The sequence below is a fragment of the Equus caballus genome, chromosome 9, assembly GCF_041296265.1.
Source record: "Equus caballus isolate H_3958 breed thoroughbred chromosome 9, TB-T2T, whole genome shotgun sequence".
Lineage (NCBI taxonomy): Eukaryota > Metazoa > Chordata > Mammalia > Perissodactyla > Equidae > Equus > Equus caballus.
In genome coordinates, this window is record NC_091692.1 from 97,901,004 (window position 1) to 97,916,890 (window position 15,887).

At 64.5% G+C, this 15,887-nt stretch overlaps 1 protein-coding gene across 35 annotated transcripts in view; it reads right to left on the reverse strand.

Moving 5' to 3' along the window:
* PLEC (plectin) overlaps window positions 1-15,887 on the reverse strand; it is a 56,529-nt gene that overhangs the window by 11,324 nt on the left and 29,318 nt on the right. For 12 of the 35 annotated variants that reach the window (XM_070222545.1, XM_023649171.2, XM_070222541.1 and 9 more), the window contains 29 exons: window positions 13,012-13,073; window positions 12,495-12,584; window positions 11,525-11,602; window positions 11,352-11,444; window positions 10,177-10,343; window positions 9,420-9,535; window positions 9,235-9,341; window positions 9,035-9,154; window positions 8,858-8,953; window positions 8,416-8,543; window positions 8,074-8,167; window positions 7,334-7,488; window positions 6,931-7,249; window positions 6,769-6,846; window positions 6,529-6,690; window positions 6,232-6,336; window positions 5,974-6,069; window positions 5,660-5,785; window positions 4,310-4,462; window positions 4,048-4,202; window positions 3,838-3,964; window positions 3,546-3,729; window positions 3,295-3,452; window positions 2,989-3,167; window positions 1,774-1,912; window positions 1,314-1,670; window positions 1,149-1,232; window positions 856-960; window positions 632-730 (listed from right to left, as the gene is read on the reverse strand). In XM_070222545.1, the coding sequence (XP_070078646.1) occupies window positions 632-730; window positions 856-960; window positions 1,149-1,232; window positions 1,314-1,670; window positions 1,774-1,912; window positions 2,989-3,167; window positions 3,295-3,452; window positions 3,546-3,729; window positions 3,838-3,964; window positions 4,048-4,202; window positions 4,310-4,462; window positions 5,660-5,785; window positions 5,974-6,069; window positions 6,232-6,336; window positions 6,529-6,690; window positions 6,769-6,846; window positions 6,931-7,249; window positions 7,334-7,488; window positions 8,074-8,167; window positions 8,416-8,543; window positions 8,858-8,953; window positions 9,035-9,154; window positions 9,235-9,341; window positions 9,420-9,535; window positions 10,177-10,343; window positions 11,352-11,444; window positions 11,525-11,602; window positions 12,495-12,584; window positions 13,012-13,073 (3,932 nt within the window). Of the gene's footprint in view, window positions 1-631; window positions 731-855; window positions 961-1,148; window positions 1,233-1,313; window positions 1,671-1,773; window positions 1,913-2,988; window positions 3,168-3,294; window positions 3,453-3,545; window positions 3,730-3,837; window positions 3,965-4,047; window positions 4,203-4,309; window positions 4,463-5,659; window positions 5,786-5,973; window positions 6,070-6,231; window positions 6,337-6,528; window positions 6,691-6,768; window positions 6,847-6,930; window positions 7,250-7,333; window positions 7,489-8,073; window positions 8,168-8,415; window positions 8,544-8,857; window positions 8,954-9,034; window positions 9,155-9,234; window positions 9,342-9,419; window positions 9,536-10,176; window positions 10,344-11,351; window positions 11,445-11,524; window positions 11,603-12,138; window positions 12,175-12,494; window positions 12,585-12,718; window positions 12,734-13,011; window positions 13,074-13,856; window positions 14,149-15,887 lie in introns of those variants that run through there. The other 23 variants (XM_023649166.2, XM_023649167.2, XM_023649177.2 and 20 more) reach the window with 6 other exon arrangements.

Consider the following 15,887-nt stretch of genomic DNA (forward strand, 5'->3'; position numbering starts at 1 on the left):
ACCACCGAACGCCTGCTGACCTGGTTCTGGCCACAGGGGCCCCACAGGTCCCCTCCCTGACCCAGGTCCATTCCCACAGCCCAGTGTGGTCAGGAGGTGTGGGGTTGCCAGCGTAGGAGAGCAGCGCAGGAGTGAGCCAGCTCCGAAGAGGGACTTGCAAGCCTGTGGCTCTGAGCAGAGAGGCGGCTGCAGGTAGGCCAGACTGCGGGGCCACCCACGAGGCAGGAGGAACAGGACAGGTGGGCACCCTGCCCCGCCGAGGCACCTTGGGACACCCCTTCCCAGCCCCCATAACCTGACACCACTCCTAGCTCTTCCAGAGCAAGTGGCCAGGTGGGAGATGCCAGCACGGAATCCCAAGGAAGAATGCATACGAGAGAGGCAGTGAGACGCCTGACAGGGGACGTGCTAACACACAGGAGAAAGAGGAGGCACCAGCCACCGCGGGCAGAGCAGTGCAGCGCACACCAGGCCAAGATAGGGCAGGCTGTACTGCAGGAGAAACGCTGGTGGCACCAGGCAGGAGGGGAATGGGGAGAGCGGTGCTAAGTGGCCCCAGATGGCTTCTTAAAGGCTGCCTCTGGGGCGAGGCGGGCAGCAGGACGGCCTCCCCACCCACGGTGGGCCATACCTCCTCCTCCTCCATGCGCCGCAGCGTCTCGCTGATGAACTTGATGTACTGGCTCGTGAGTGTGGTCAGCTCACTGTAGCGTGTGCGCAAGTCCACATACTAGGGGGCAGGAGAGGGCAGGCAGGTCAGCCCTGCCCCGAGCCCTGGGGCCCACGAGGCCCACTCAGCCCCTCAATCTAAGTTAGGCTGGGCCTCCCCCCGCCAGCCCCGCCCCTCAGCCTTACCTCTTGGATGACGCTCTCTGACCCGGACTGGACCTTGGGCTTCTTGGCCGGGGAGGCCACCGGCTCAAGCTGTGCCTTGTATGTGACGAGCTGGAGCTCATAATCCTGTGAGGACACACCAGTCAGCCACCGGTTCCACCCTCCCCTCACCCTGCCCCTGAACCTGACCACAGGCTTTTACCAGTGTGGCCTGGACTTGGGGGACACCCCTAGGGTCCCAGACCCGTCTCCCAGCAAGTCTTCTCTGGATCACCAGGCCCCCACAAGGGCAGCAGGTGGCCAGGTAGCCTTACCTTGATGGCGTTGATGTATTGCTTCGCAAACCTCTGGCATTCCTCCACCTTCTCCCCGTGGCGCTCGATCTCCTCCAGCAGTGCCTAGGAGGGGAGAGTGGTCAGCGGCCACAGAGTGCGCCCCCCACCGCTGCCCACTCCCGCCTGCACCTGGCCCATGCCCACCTTTTCCTGCCGCAGCTGCTCCCGCACGGCCCGGCTGTCAGCCAGCACCATGGCCTGGATCTGCTCCTGCCGCCGCTTAGCGTCCTGCAGCCAGGCGCCCAGTGGGTCCGCGCTCTCACGGTAGTAACGCAGCTGGCGGCCCAGCTGCTCGAGCTCACGCTGCCGCAGATCAGTCTGGGCCAGCACAGCCTGCCAGCGCTCCAGCAGCTGGGCAACCCGCTCACGCCAGCGCTCCACTTCCACGTCCCTCTCTCCGTGCCGCTGCTGCAGCCGCTCGCCCACCTCCTGCGCGCCCCGCAGCTCATCCCGCAGGGCATCGAACATGGGCTGCTGTGCCTCCGCCTGGGCCCGCAGCTTCTGTTGGGGGCCAGAGGCGTGGGTGCCGTTTCAGCCTGAGGCCCTGCCACTGGCCCCTAGATCCCCCAGCCCCCGCAGCAAGGCGCAGGCCCAGCAGCAGTACCTTTAGTGCGGCCTTGGTGGCCTCGAGCTCTGGGAGGGTGGCAGGCACAGCCTGGGCTTCCTTGAGCTGCTCCTCGTGGGCCTTGAGCACCTCCTCGGCCCCATGTGTGCTGCGGATCACCAGACTGATGGTCTTGAGCCTAGTGGGGAGAGCGCAGCTCAGAGCTGGGGAAGGGGTGGGCTCGAGGCAGCAGCAAGCACAACACGGTGGGACCAGAGCCCTCATGGTTGGCTGAGCCTGTGGTCATGGGCTTCGGGGAGCAGAACAGAGCCTGGGGAGAGGGTGGCCAGGGACCTCTAAGACACAGGGACATTTCAGCTCCAGCCTGAGTCCTGGAAGGAGGGTGTACTGGCCAGGGGAACAGGAGGCCCCAAGGCCCCGAGGCAGGGAGCACTGAGCCAGCTGCCCTTGGGGCCTGGGAGAAACCCTGGGTGAGGGGGACACCATGTGCCAGAGGGTGACACTTCTCTCAAACAGCGTGTCAGCCTCTGCGGGGAAGGGCGGGGAGGGGTGGACGCATTGTTTGAAGTGTTGTCAGAGACCATGAAACATTCAGTAACAAGACTGGGCCCTTAGAGAGGGAGTCAGTGATGAGACTGAGAAGAGAGAGCAGAGGAGGACTTCTCAGGAAGCTTCTAGAAGTGAATCTTTGAACTACGTGAATATACACGCTGAAATAAACCACAAAGAATACGAGAGCGCTCTGCGGCTGGGTGGGAGACGGGCAGCCAGGAGGAAGAGGGCCCTGGTGAGGACTCTGCATTTCTCAGGGGCCCTGGGGCAAGAAGGGACCGTGGGGGAAGCAAATTGGGAGATGGGGGGTACAGGCCCCCCAAAAAGACCTTGGCATTGGGCCTTCTCACCAGCTCGGGCCCTCTGCTATCTCACTCGCTGCCCCACCGCTAACCACCTGCCACAAGTCCTCACTCCCACCCACCGCCAAGAAGCCCCTCCCCCAAGGTCACCCGTTCCCCCCATGTGGCCGAGCCCCATGTCTGAACCCCACTGGCTACTGGCCACCTCCCCTTCTGGCATTCCTCTCTCTCCTGACCTCTCCAACGATGGTGCCCTGGGTCCCTCAACAGACCCTACCTCCTTGCCCCCGTCTGCCTGCCCATGAGCCTGTCCTCCCCCAGCACACAGCGGTCAGGCCTCCCTCTGCTCAGAACCCTCCTCTGGTCACAGCAGCCCCCGGCTGCTGACAGGTGCACTCACTTCTCCAGGTAAATGGCGGACAGGCTGCGGACTTGCTCCAACTTGCCCAGGGTCAGTTCCAGCTCCGAGCGCAGAGTGGGGGCAGCAGGTGATGGCTCGGGCAGGGCCAGGACCTTCTCGGCCTCGGCAGAAAGCCGGGCGACCCCCTTACCCAGTCCCTCGACCTCAGCCTGTGCTTTCTGAGGAGAGACCAAGGAGGAGGCAAGCTGACCACGGGACCCAGCACACAGCACCCCTTGAAGGCTGAAGTAGGGAGGGCATGGGGGGAGGAGGGACGGGAGGGGGACAGGACGGGACAGCGCCTGCCTGCTGCTCGGCGATGCGCTGGGCACACTCCCGCGCGGGCTCCTTGTCCAGCGGCAGCCGCAGGCGGTGCACGGTGCGTGTCTCACAGGCCTCCAGCTGCAGCCGGATGTCCTTGAGCTCCGAGATGCAGCGCTGACAGCGGGACTCCTCCTGCTCGCCTGGGGAACACGTCCCGCTCACACGGCTGCTCCGCTCACACGGCTGCTCGGCCCACAGCCTTCCACCCCAGCCCGGGCCTGCCCGCCACCTACCCTGCTCCAAGCTCTGCAGCAGCTGCTGGTAATGGTGGCTGCAGGAGCCATACTCGCGCTCAGCCTGCAGCCGGTCCTCGGGCCCGAAGCCACCAGCATCCTGGCTGTCCCGAAGGAAGGCCTGGTAGTGCAGCTCCAGGCTGCGCAGGGCTTGGCGTTGCTCCTCCGGCTTCATGGTGCGGAACTGTGGACGGCATGGGGCATGCAGGGCTGAGCACAGGCGGGGCAGGCTCGGCCCGCAGGAAGCTGCCTCCCGTCCCTCCCCCAAGGGCAGCTGAGGAGGCAGTCATACCGTGACCAGGGACCAGGAGCGGATGAGCTGTACATCGCGGCTGAGGCTCTGCCACGCCAAAAGGCTCTTCATGTCCACGTGCAGCTGGTGCCAGAGTGTAACCAAGGCCTGGTGCTGAGCCTCCAGCCTGGCAGGTCAGGGACATGGTCAGAGGCGTGTGGGCACTGCCCACTGCCACCCACTCCAGCCACCAAACCCCCAACCACCTACCTGGTAATGGCCTCCTGGGCCTCCTGGTTGGGCGGGGGCACAAGGAAGCACACAGAGGGCACAGCAGCCTCGCTGCCAGAACTGCTAAGCACCTTCCAGTGGGATGGCTGTGCGGGGCCCACCAGCTGGCACTCGTCACCCTTATGCACAGTCACCTGGGGCAGACAGAGCCGTCACAGTGTAGCCACACCCAGCCCCCCCCACACCCCAATGTGCAAGCCCTGCCCAGCCACAACCCTGCATGTGTGAGCTCTGCTCGTACCTCCACCTGCTTGTAGTCACACACGGCCAGCAGTGGCACACGGCCCCGCACAGGGTGGGCTGGGTTGCGGGGCTTCAGCTGCACAATGGCCTTGGCCCGCCTGGCCAGGCCTGAGAGGTGCCCTCTGTACTCGTTTAGTTGGTCTCTCTCGTCCTGCAAGGGAGGGCAGCTCAGAGACCAGCACCCTGTGTCCAGACCCAGGTGGCCTGGAGGAAGGTCTATGAAGACCCACCTGCCATCCTGGGCAATGAGCAAGCACCCCTGGCACCCCCCTGCTCTGACATCAGGAGGTCTCTCCTACTGTCCCCAGGGCGCAGTGGGGCCAGATACACAAACTGCGTGGCCCAGCCAGGCCACCAGAGCTTGGCTCCCAACAGATCCCACTGATCCTCCTTCCTTCCAGGCCAGGACGGAGGGCCCACCCTTCGTCCCAGGCCACTCACTGCATTCTCCAGAAGAAGGGCCCCAGCTGCACTCTGGCCCCACAACATCCTCTTCCCTCCACCCTCCTCTTCCCACTGCAGGTCACCCGCCTCCTCCTGCCTAGTACCTCCAAGGGCCAAACCCGACCAAGGACTGTCCAAGGCAGGTGAGAGTCCACCCTGAAGCTGCCTGTACCTCTCCAGTCCTCTCCCAGGCCAATGCTGCAGCCAAGGGAGCCTCTCAGAACCCCCCGCCTTCACTGATCCCAACTCCTGACCACAGGAGCTCCCAGCCAACAGAACCTTTCAGCCTCCTCTCTCCTCCATGGTTCCCCGCCAAGCACGCCCAGAAGGCCCCAGGGCCCCTCCTGGGTGCTCCCCACCCCTGCCATGGGGCACGTGGGTACCACACCCAGCAGCCTCCTCCGTCCTTCTGACTGTGCCTGCCCCAGACAACAGACACAAGATGTCAGCAGAACCATCTACAGTGAAAGGACTGGAGACAGGAAGGCTGAATCAGGTCTCCACTTACCCCAGGGGCTTAGAGGGTCAGGGGGCTCATGGCAGGTCTGGCCAGCCACCTGCCTCCACTCTGGAACCCTGCCATTCACCTCGCTGTTCCCTCACACCCATGTCCCACTGCACTGACCTCCAACTCCCATCCTGCCCCTGACCAACCCGTTAACTCCTCTAGTCACCGCCCCCCTCCCCACCTCCAGAGGGAACTTTCCAAAGTACTACTGTGGCCCAGACACTGGCCAGCATCTCCCTGCACTCCACCTGACCCTGGACCCCACTGCCCCTACGCCTGCCCCTGACTATGCCGCTCCATCCCTGAATCTGGCAGCCACTCGCCCTCACCCCTGCAGGCCGTGAGTGCCCTTGACCTTGGTCGCTCACCAGGCTGCAGAGCCCTGGCCTGGCTCACCTGGGCATCCTGAAGGAGGTCCTCGAGGCGAGTGACGGTGATGGAGCGGTCGCAGGTGTACTTTCTGCGCAGTGTCTCCTGCAGCTTCCGCAGCTGCTCCTCAGCCTCCCGCACATCTGAAAAGAACTGGGGCAGCAGCGAGGGGTCACACTGGGCCGACTGGGGAGGATTCTGATAGCTCAGTAGGACAGAGTGCAGGAATGAATTAGCCCTGTCTGTACGGACACAGGGAGGGGCCATGCATCTGCAACAGTGGTCTACGGGCTCCTCAAGGATGCTGCAGCTGAGCAGGCATGAGGGGGCCTGGGTCTCACCTGGAAGTAGGCGGTGTTCTCCTTCAGGTGCGCCTCGATGCAACAGCACAGCTGCAGCATCCAGCTCCACTGGGTCTGCAGGGCTGCCTGGAAGGACTGCACACAGCGCGCTCGTTAGGCCCCACCCACCACGAGGGGCTCAGAGGGCGCCCCACAGCCCTGCGCCACCCCTACCATGAGGGTTCGGGGGGGGGTCCCCTACAGAGCCACCTCCATCATGAGAGGTCCAGGCTGGTCTCTCCTGCAGCCCCGTCCTACCTCCACTGTAGGCCGAGCAGGGTGGTCTTCCCGCAGCAGCCGGTCCCCAGTGTTCTGGATCTCCTTGACTTTCTTTTCCTTCAACTCCAGCTCACGCATCAGGGCCTGACATGGGGATGGCCGGTCTTAGCAATGGTGTCAGGGCCAGGCCAGGGTCTGCCAGTCTCCCATCAAGTGGCACGCAAGGCCCAGGGTGGGCCCCATGGGGCCTGAAGCTGGACTCGACTGGCTGCCAAGGGGCTCCTGAGCTGGGGGAGGGGTCACGGAAGGGCCTAGAAGGCCGGCTGCCCGCCTCACCGAGTAACTCTCCTTCTTGGCGGCCATGTTGGTATTGCGCTCACTCCAGTCAAAGCCCACCTCCTCCTCCTCCTTCTCACTCAACCACATCAGCTCCTTGGTGGCAGCCGCGACAAAGCTGTACAGGCTCTCCAGGGACCGAAGGCGGCCCTTGGAGGAGTTCTGTGGGCAGGCAGGGTGTGTGTCAGCAGGCTGCAGCCCTGCTGCCTGCCCCAGCCCCCAGCCTGGTCCACTACTCACCAGCAACTTGGCATATTGCAGGTCCAACCGACCCAGGCAGTCACGGTAGGCGCCCCGGGTGGCCGGGGAGAGCTGACCCTGCAGGACACAACGAGAGGTGAGGCCTGCAGTGGCCACGACCTAGCCCACCACCCACTGCCCGCCCCAGAGGCACCCACTCACCTCGTCAGTTCTCGCCCGCTCAATCTTGGCCCGGAACTCCTCGATGGAATGGTGCAGGCCGCGGTGGCTGCCCAGCTGTGCCTCCACGCTGGGCAGGTCCACGCCCCACTCAGCACCGTCCACCCGGCGCTGGTTCTCCTCTACCCAGGCCAGTAGGTCCTGCAGGTAACGCAGAGTGGAGTCCTCCAGCTCCGGGCGCCTCTGCGTGCTCTGCAGCGTCACCTGGGTCACCTGGGTCACAGGGGCAGCCACCCCTGCCTTCAGCCGGAGGTTGTACTCAGTGCGGATGGCCACCAGGCGCTCATGCAGGCGGTACACCCTGGGGGCAGCGAAGGAGTCGGCAGGAGATCAGCTGGAACCGGGCTGCCTGTACCGAGGCCCCCCAGGGCAGAGCTTGGCCCACCTGCGGTACATCTGCTCGCCCTGTGGGTGTCGCCCATCCTTGAGAGTCTGCACATCGTTGAACAGCAGGCGGATCATGCTGTCTGCTTTGTCCAGGTCCCGCTCCACCTCGCCCGCCCGCTGCGGTGCCTTGCCTGCAGCCAGCAGCCGCACATCCTGCAAGGCGGTCGCCATCACTCAGAACCCGGCCAGCCCCGCCTCCCACCTGCCTGCAGAGGGGCCTCGGAGCGCTGATCCCGCCCAGCCCTGCACATCTTCCTGACACACGCTTCTGGCTAAACGGCCGACTCTTAGTTCTCTGAGAGAATGGGATCAAGTCCAAAGGCCTCCACTAGGTCCAAGGAGCCAGACCCTTCATGGCCTTGTCCACAGCTTTCCATGCCTCATCCCTCACCACCCCCTCCAGAAACTTCTCCTTCAACAAGCTCCTGCCCAGGCCCACGGAGCCTGCCCACCCTGGACCCTATGAGTCTGGTTCCTCCCCACCACCTCCTCCTGAGAGCAAGCCACGTAGGGTGGGTCTGGGACAGGGTAGGATGGCCTCTTCTGGGTCCTGCTGGCGCCCACAAGTCAGCTCTGCCCGAAGTAAGCCGTCAGAGTTGGCGGCACACCAGGAGGGAGGAGCTGCAGTGTGTGCCCCGCCTTCTGGCCAGCTAGCCACAGGGCGGGGCACGTTCGGGGGCTCCTCCTGCCTCCCTCCAGCCTCCCTGCCCAGTCCCACCCCTCGTCCCTCCCCCTCACCGATTGCAGCAGGGCGTCGGCCTGGTTCAGCTGCTCCTCACACAGCCCAGCCTCCATCTGCAGTTTGCTCACGATGCGCTGAAGACGCTCCAGCCTGCAGTCCAAGGCACCCACAGGACCCGCCGTGAGCGGGGTCAGCCTGCCAGGCTCCCGGCCACAGAGTGCAGCTCCCCTCCTGCTCCTGGCCTCCCTGCCAGCCTGCAGCCCACTGTCACGCTGGCCCGAGTACGGGTTTCCCAGCCTGAGGGGGGAATTTCCTCCCCAGGCAGTGACTCACCCTCGGGTGCCTTTCCTGCCACGGCAGGGCCCCACCCGCTCAACCGCACCCTGGTGCCCCCCCACCTCTCAAACTCGCTCCGCAGCTGCTTCTCCCGCTCCAGGATGGCCACGTGCAGCTTGCCCCACTCTTTCTCCACATCCAGCGGGTGGTAGCCAGGGGGCACCTTAAGCTGGCCTGCTTGCACTGCCCCCTGTGGGCAGAGACCAAGTTCAGGCCTGGGCCAGAAGAAGGGAGGGGGTGCCAAGCCACCCAGGCCCCCAGCCCACCCAACCTGGAACAGTCCTGGTCCCAGCAGCTCAGTAGTGAGGCCAAGCATAGCTCGCTGGAGGGGACCCCCAGGCCCCAGGCTCCGGAACAGTCTTCCCTCCAGAATGCTCCCTACTCATCTCCCCACGGGGACCTCCCACTCACTACCCTCTGGGATCCCCATTCACTTCCCTCCAGGACACTTACTCATTTCCCTCTGAGGACCCCCACTCACCTCCCTCAGGGACTCCCACTCACCTCCAGAGACTGGTAGATGCCCTTCGACCGGTTCTTGTCCGCCTCCTTGGCTGGAAGCTCCGTCTCCTTGAACTTCAGGAATTGGCACCATAAGATCTGTGGGGACAAGTGGTGTCAGCAGCCACACCTGGGCCCCCACAGCAGGCAAAGGACCCTGGCCTGAACGGACAAACCCACCTCGATTTCCTCGAAGCTGGAGGGGAACTTGCGCTCCTCGAAGGCAGCAGTGTGGTGCCGGATCCACTGGAGCAGCAGCAGCACCAGCTCCCGGTACTCCTGCCAGCGCAGCTGCAGCTCCTGAGTGGCAAGCAAGGGCCGTCAGAGGCCACCAGAGGCCCCCATCCCACCCCCATCTGGGCCCACTGGCCACCACTCACGTTGGCCTTCACCCCATCCTGCACGTCAGGCACGCGTGGCATGGCGTCATACAAGGATGAGACATACGTGATGATGGACTTCTCATCGGGCTGAGGGACATCCACGTCTAAGGGGAAGGGATGTCAGAAGAGCCCCCAGCAAGAGGCAGGGGAGGGGAGAGGAAGGAAGGGTTGGCGGCATGTACCCTCAGGGTCCAGGAGCCGCGTCACTCCCAGGTCCCGCTCTGCCACAGAGAAGGCCTGGTCCAGGTTCTCCAGATTGGTCTGACGATACACCTTGTTCATGTCGATGAGCATGGGCCTGCGGGCAAAGGGGCAGGTGGGGCAGGCAGGCAGGGACACAGAGGGCAGTGAAGCCCATCAGGTAGTCAGCACACAGACAGGGACACACACACACAGATCCTCCTACGTATCCCTGCAAACACAGAACCCCAACCCCACACTCACCCTAAAAGTTACAATGCCCACCCCACTAACACCGAACCCGGCCCACAGAGGCGTCCGTGCGTGGATGCTGTGTACTTTGCACCCCTTCCCCCGCAGCTCAAGGAGTGAACAGCGGGCACCGAGCAGAGGGTGCCGGTCAGCCTGGGCTCCCTGCAGTCACCCTGCCTGCCAGGCCCCAAGTCCTGGGTAGGGGCTGAGGTCCCCCGGGGGCTGTCCCCATTGTGGCCTAGCCACCCAGGCCCCTTCTGGGGCATCCACGCAGGGCAGACGCTCCCGGCCTCAAGGAAGCCGGCAGTGCCTCTGGAGGGGCCTAGAGGGCAGCGGGAAGGGTGTGGGTGGGGCTGGGGCTGCTCGCCTGCGCCTTCCCCGCTAGCAGCACATTCCCGACAGCGAGTTCACCCCTCCACACCCTTCCCGCCCCAACTTGTTGGAAGTCTCCAGCCGAGGTACTCCAGGGGCGCCCCACCCACAGTCCCTTTGCCCCCGGCTGCGTACTTGTGCCGGTGGATGATGGCGTTGAAGAGACGGCCGTCACGCCAGCTGGAGGTGAAGTTGTCACAGCGCAGGCCCTGGTAGCCCTCCACCATGCGCTGAGACCACAGCAGCAGCTTCTCCTTGGCCGTCATGTCCTCCGACTGCCCGCTCACCTGGATGTCCGAGATCTGCCCCATGCAGCGGGCAGGAGGCAGGAGCTCAGCCACAGCCACCCTCGACCACTTGTCTGAGGGTAGGGGCAGCTCGGCACCCAGTTGGGGTGCACAAGGAGCCACAAGGCCAGCTGAGGCAGAGAGGGCCCCTCCAACAGCAGAGGAGCCACTGGGACCCGCCACACCTCAGTGCCACAAGCCCAGGCTGCTCCAGCCAGCAGCTTCCATGGAATAAGTCAGAGCCCCGGCGCCCGCTGCCACCACAGGCTGGGTGCCCCAGCTCTCTCAGATGGGGAGCAGGGGCCTGGGGCACACCCTGCACCCCTCGAGTTGGTCATGGTGGGCACAAGGAGAGCAGCTGTAGGCACTGAGCTAGCTCAGAGCCCCACACCTGAAACAAGCTGCCCATCTGGCTGCAGGCTGGGGTCTCTGGGGGCTGGGCACGGTATGCCTGGCAGCCCAGCCTGGGCATGCTGCAGCCATGCACCAGCGGGTCCCTACACTCAGTGCAATCCTTCAGGCCCAGGTCTGCCAGCCTGTCTGGCTATCTGCACACCTGCCTGCCTGTCCCTAGCTGTCTGCCTGTGGGCCTGCCGGTCTGTGTGACTCAGCTGCCGTGCCAGCCAGGTTCTGCCCGCCCGGCTCTCAGATTTGCGGCTTCCTGTGCAGCCAAGGAAGGCAGAAGGTGAGTCAGCCAGTGCAGCGATGCTTCTCCAGAACCTTCCCCCACGGGCGGGCGGGCAGCTGCACCAGGAGCAGAGAATGCATTCCTCTACAGGGAGGCTCTGGGAGTCCTGCCCAGCCAGGGCCAGAGGGCACAGGATGGGCCTTGGAGAGAAGCCTGGGCCCTCAGGCCACAGGGCTCGCACAGGGATGGGGCGGGGGCTGGACTGGGGGCTGGCAGGAAGGCTCTGAGGTGCCAGGATACCAAAGGCTCCAGCACCCAGGCCACACACCCTGCCAGACGTCAGGCCAGCCTAGAGACTCCCAGGGGTGGGTGAGGGTCGGTGGGGGCCACCCTACCTGGAAGTGCAGGATGATTGTCCAGATCAGGCCAAGGGTCAGCTTGGGATTGCCGTCAGCAATGTCATCATTCCTGATGTTCACCAGCTTCACCTGCAAGCAAGCCACCCTGGGTCATACCTGCGGGCCAGCCAGGAGGGGCCTGGGGCCTGTGGCCAGGTGGGCAGCCTCACCTGGCGATGCCGGAGGTAGTCCAGGGCGATCTGAACATTCTGCAGCTTGTGGAAGCGCATCCTCCCTTTCTCGCGGGGCTGTGAGAGGAGGCATGGCCGGTCAGCGTGCACAGAGCAGAGGCACAGCCCGACCCACAGCTGCGGCTGCCAGCCCACCCACAGAACCCCCCAAGGCATCTGTGGCAACTGAACCAAGGGTCTTCCCCAGGGAGGCAGCAGCCCTCCCATGTCCCTGGTTCACCCTCCCCAGCTGGGAAAGGGGACCACCGGTCCAGGGGCCAGGCCCAGCAGGGGTTTGGGACGTCCAGGGGCCAGGCCCAGACTGTGGGAAGGAAGGAAAGGGGTGGGGGGGAGACAATAGCCAGGAAGCTGTGGGCGGAGGGAAGTGGCATTCAGGGAGGGGGTCCTCCTGCCTGCGGTGGCAGCCCCAGCGGGTCCCAGGCCTGGCCCCAGGCAGTGCAGCAGGCAGGACAGCAGGCAGCTCGACACATGGCCATCTGCTGCCCAAGCACCAGGCACAGGTCGGGCCAGACTGGCCACTGGCCCCAGGTGAGCTGAGCTCCTGGTCTCGGGGAGCCCACGTGCCGCTGTGGCCAGTGGGCACAACCACTCACCAGGCGTGAGCTCCTGATTACGTCCCGCTCTCTTGGCTGCCCAGCCAGAGCAGGGCAAAGGGTAAAGGGCAGAGGTCAAGGTTCAGAGTCCAAGCAGCAGAGAAACCAAAGCAGAGCAGAGCATGAGATTATTGTGTCAGGGCTCCGACGCAGAGGGCAGCAGGGCCGTGCACCCACGGCACAAGGGTTGGGGCCACTCCCAGGCCAGGCCCGACACTCTGGACCAGGAGGCACAGTGGCGGGTGAGGCCGGGCTGAACAAGGAGTGGGCATGTGGGAAAGGCCCCAAGGAGGGAAGGCAGACAGGGGCATCCAGGTGAGAGGCAGGCGGGGCCACAGAGGGAGGGGCACACGTACCAGGCTATCCCCGGAGAGCACCTCCAGCAGGGAGATGAGGTTGTGGCCATCACGGAGGTCTTCATACAGGTCGCTGATGTGTCTCTGGGCCTGGGGGGACAGAGGGGCTGGGATGGCCACAGGTCCCCCAGAGCCAAAAGTAGGCCCTGGGGCGGCGGGCATAGACCCCAGGGGGCAAGAGGCAGGGGGCCCACAGAACACATGCCACCCCGAAGAACACCTACCTCTGCCCTCCAGTGCTACAAGAAGAGACGAGGAGAGACGAAGAGGAGGAGGTGGAGGAGGAGAAAAGAGACAGGAGCGCATGGGGAAGAAGAGGACAGAAAATGACAGGTTTCAGAGATGAAAGGTGAGCTGCAGGCAGCAGGGACAGCCTCGGGCAGGCAGGAGGGCAGGGAGGGCAGCTCTGTTCTGGCTAGAGGGCCAGGGCACCCTCCTTTGCCACCGCCCACAACCTCCTCAGCGCCTGCAACCAGGCGCACATGCACGCACACACATGCGCACACATGCCACTAACCTTGATGAGGTGCTTGTTGACCCACTTGGTGAAGGTTTTCTTCTGCACGCGGTCCCTCTCATCTGGGAGAGACAAGGACAGGTTACCCAGGGTCTGGGAGAAGCCCCGAGAGCCCCTGGGAGGTGACCACCATGAAGACACAGTAGCTGGTGCCTGAACAGGGCCTCAGAATCACACACTGAGACACAGCCCCCACCTTGCTGCCCACTCCCGCCCCCGCCCCCCCCAGACCAGACTGGCAGACCAAGGTGCCCAGACCCCAGCCAGCCCCCAGACAGCCCTGTCCAGACAGGGAGTGGCCAGGCACATAAGGTGCCCCCTGCTCAATCCCCCTATTGTCTCCTTCCCAAAATGGGAGGGTCCAGAGCTGGCAGCCGCACCCAGAGCCCACAGCGCACAAGTCCCAGCCTGCCCCACCCCCACACATGCTGCCTCCCTGAGCCCTGAGCAGAGAGGTTCCAGGCCAGGACCCAGGACTGGTCAGAGGGGCGGCACTGTGTCCTTCCAGCAGGGCAATGGGCCTTTCGCTGGGCGCAGAGAGCCCCCCACCCACCACAGCTCTATACCCAAGGCCCAGACAGAACTGCCAGCCTTGCCAACATGGGCCCGATCTCTGTGTTGAGCACCGGCAGCTGCCCCAGCCCCACTCCCCCGACCCCAGCAGCTCTGCACCTGGGCCAGGACACATCACACTGCCCAAGCCGCTGTCTCAGAGTCTGTCCCCCAAATTCAGACCATCAGAGTCTGCCCCCCACCACCCCCCGCCCTGGGACCAGGCTTCCTCCTGCAGGAAGCGGGCACTCCTGGCTCCACATCCGACCTTCCCAGCAGGGAGTGCCCACTACCTTTCTTGCCCTCCGAGGCCCTGAGCACAGCCAGGTAGAGGTTGTCCTCTGAGGTGGTTCTCTTGTGACTCAGGCCCTCGGGCTCGGACACACGGAGGCGGTGCTGAGACATGGTGCCCCTTCTGTGCTCGGTCCCTCAGCCTCCAGGGGCTGTTCTCCAGGGCCCGAAGTGGCACACAGGCGGCTGAGGCTGCTGCGGCTCAGGACGTGCTGGCTCACAGTGCGGGCTCAGCTCCCAGCCGAGTTGGTGTGGCCACTCCCTGCCTGCTGTACTCCCCAGCATGCTGTCCCCGCCCCCAGGGCCCCACCCAGCCCTGCCCACCCCCCAGAGAGGGAGTGTCCCATCTGGAAGAAGGAAGACAGCCCCTCCCCCACAGCCACACCCTGCGCCGACAGAAACAGGAAACCAGGGGTTTCCTCACCCACCCTGCCCGCAGCAGTCCCTGGAGGGACCCAGGGGGATGAGGGGCCCTGGCACCTTGCTGCATACCCACCGGGGCCAGGACCACAAAGGACCACATGCCATCTCCACCGCCACTCTGAAGGATGCCCCCACCACAGGGAGGGGTGCCTGAGTGTGCCTGGGCCCAGGGGGCCTGCAGGCCACACCTCTTAGAGAGCACGCCATTAGGCTTCAGCCCAGGGCGCCCCTCAGCCTGCCCACCCTACCTGCTGGAGGGACTCTAGGAGGAACCCCCAAGCTGAGTGACACCTGGCTTGGAGGGACCAACTGCCCACCCTTTTCTTGCAGCCCCCCCAAATCACACCTTCTCACAGACCTAATGCCCTGCGCCCGCGGCCCCTGCCCCTTCTAGGCTGCAATGCGCCCCTGCTCAAGGGCCACTGTGGTCCTGTGCTGGCCTGGCCCTTCCCGAGCTGCCCACCAGCACGTCCTGGAGCAGTGCCCCCGTCTGTAGGCAGCGCACACGGTGGGCAGGAGCAGGCACATAGCTGAGCGATGACTCATCAGGCAGGACGGCCCAGCCCCGAGCTACAGGAACTCTGCCCCACATTGGGGAGGGGCTGGGGGCAGCAGGGAGAACCCAGAGGGGGCCCCGTCTGTGAGTCAGGGCTGGGGAGGGGGCCGGGCATGTTGACTCATTAGAAAGGAAGCTGCACCTGGGGGCAATGGGGCAGGATGGGTGAGGGGCTTGTTTGCAGTCGGGCGGGATTCACAGCAGCTATTCAGGATCATAAAGGTGGAAGAAAGGGGCAAAGGGCACAGGGGCACCGCCTGGCTCCCTCAGGCCAATGACAGAGCTGCCCACGGCCGGCACCGGACTGCCCTGGCCGCCCGACTACCACAGGAAAGAACGCCCCGACCACAAGAAATTTTCCAGTTTGAGCATCTGGCTTGATGTGATCCAGCTGTGAGCTGCTGCCCCCCTCCTGTAGCGCCTTCAGCCTCAGTTCCCGGAAAAGCTCCCCCCACCCCCATCCCTGATGCCCCTGTGTGGCCACGGGAGGGCGCCCAAAACCCATGGGGTGGGGGGCACCCAAGCCAGACAGAGTTGGTTACATCCCCCACCCCCACCCCCGCAAGCCTAGAGGCACAGCCAGACCCCCAGGGCTCTGCCGAAGGTCTTATGCTCCTCCCCACCTCTGACAAGACCCCTCAGCTCCAAGCCTGGATTGTGAACCTGGCATGAGATGCAGGGAGACCCTCCTGCTCTATACAACCCCCCACCCTCATCTGGGCAGGGCCTGAGGAGCTTGGCCCAGCTTGGCAGCCCCCACCAGACATCAGCTCTTCACCCTCCAGAGGCCACCCAAAATCCCAAATCTGCTCCCACACTGGTCAGTGCTCCCAGTACAGTGCATGCTGAGAACTTCTCACACACCCACCTGGCCCCTCCCCAGGTTTAGAGCCTATAGAAATGCCTCTTCTGAGGACCCCTCGCCCCGGCAGCTGTCCAGAGTTCAAGAAGCCTGTATTGAGCACCTACTGAATGCAGGCTCTGGGCTAGTCCAGCAGTAACAGGGAGGTGGGGTCCCTGCCTGTAGGGATAGGGTGTCATTCTGGTGAGGGGC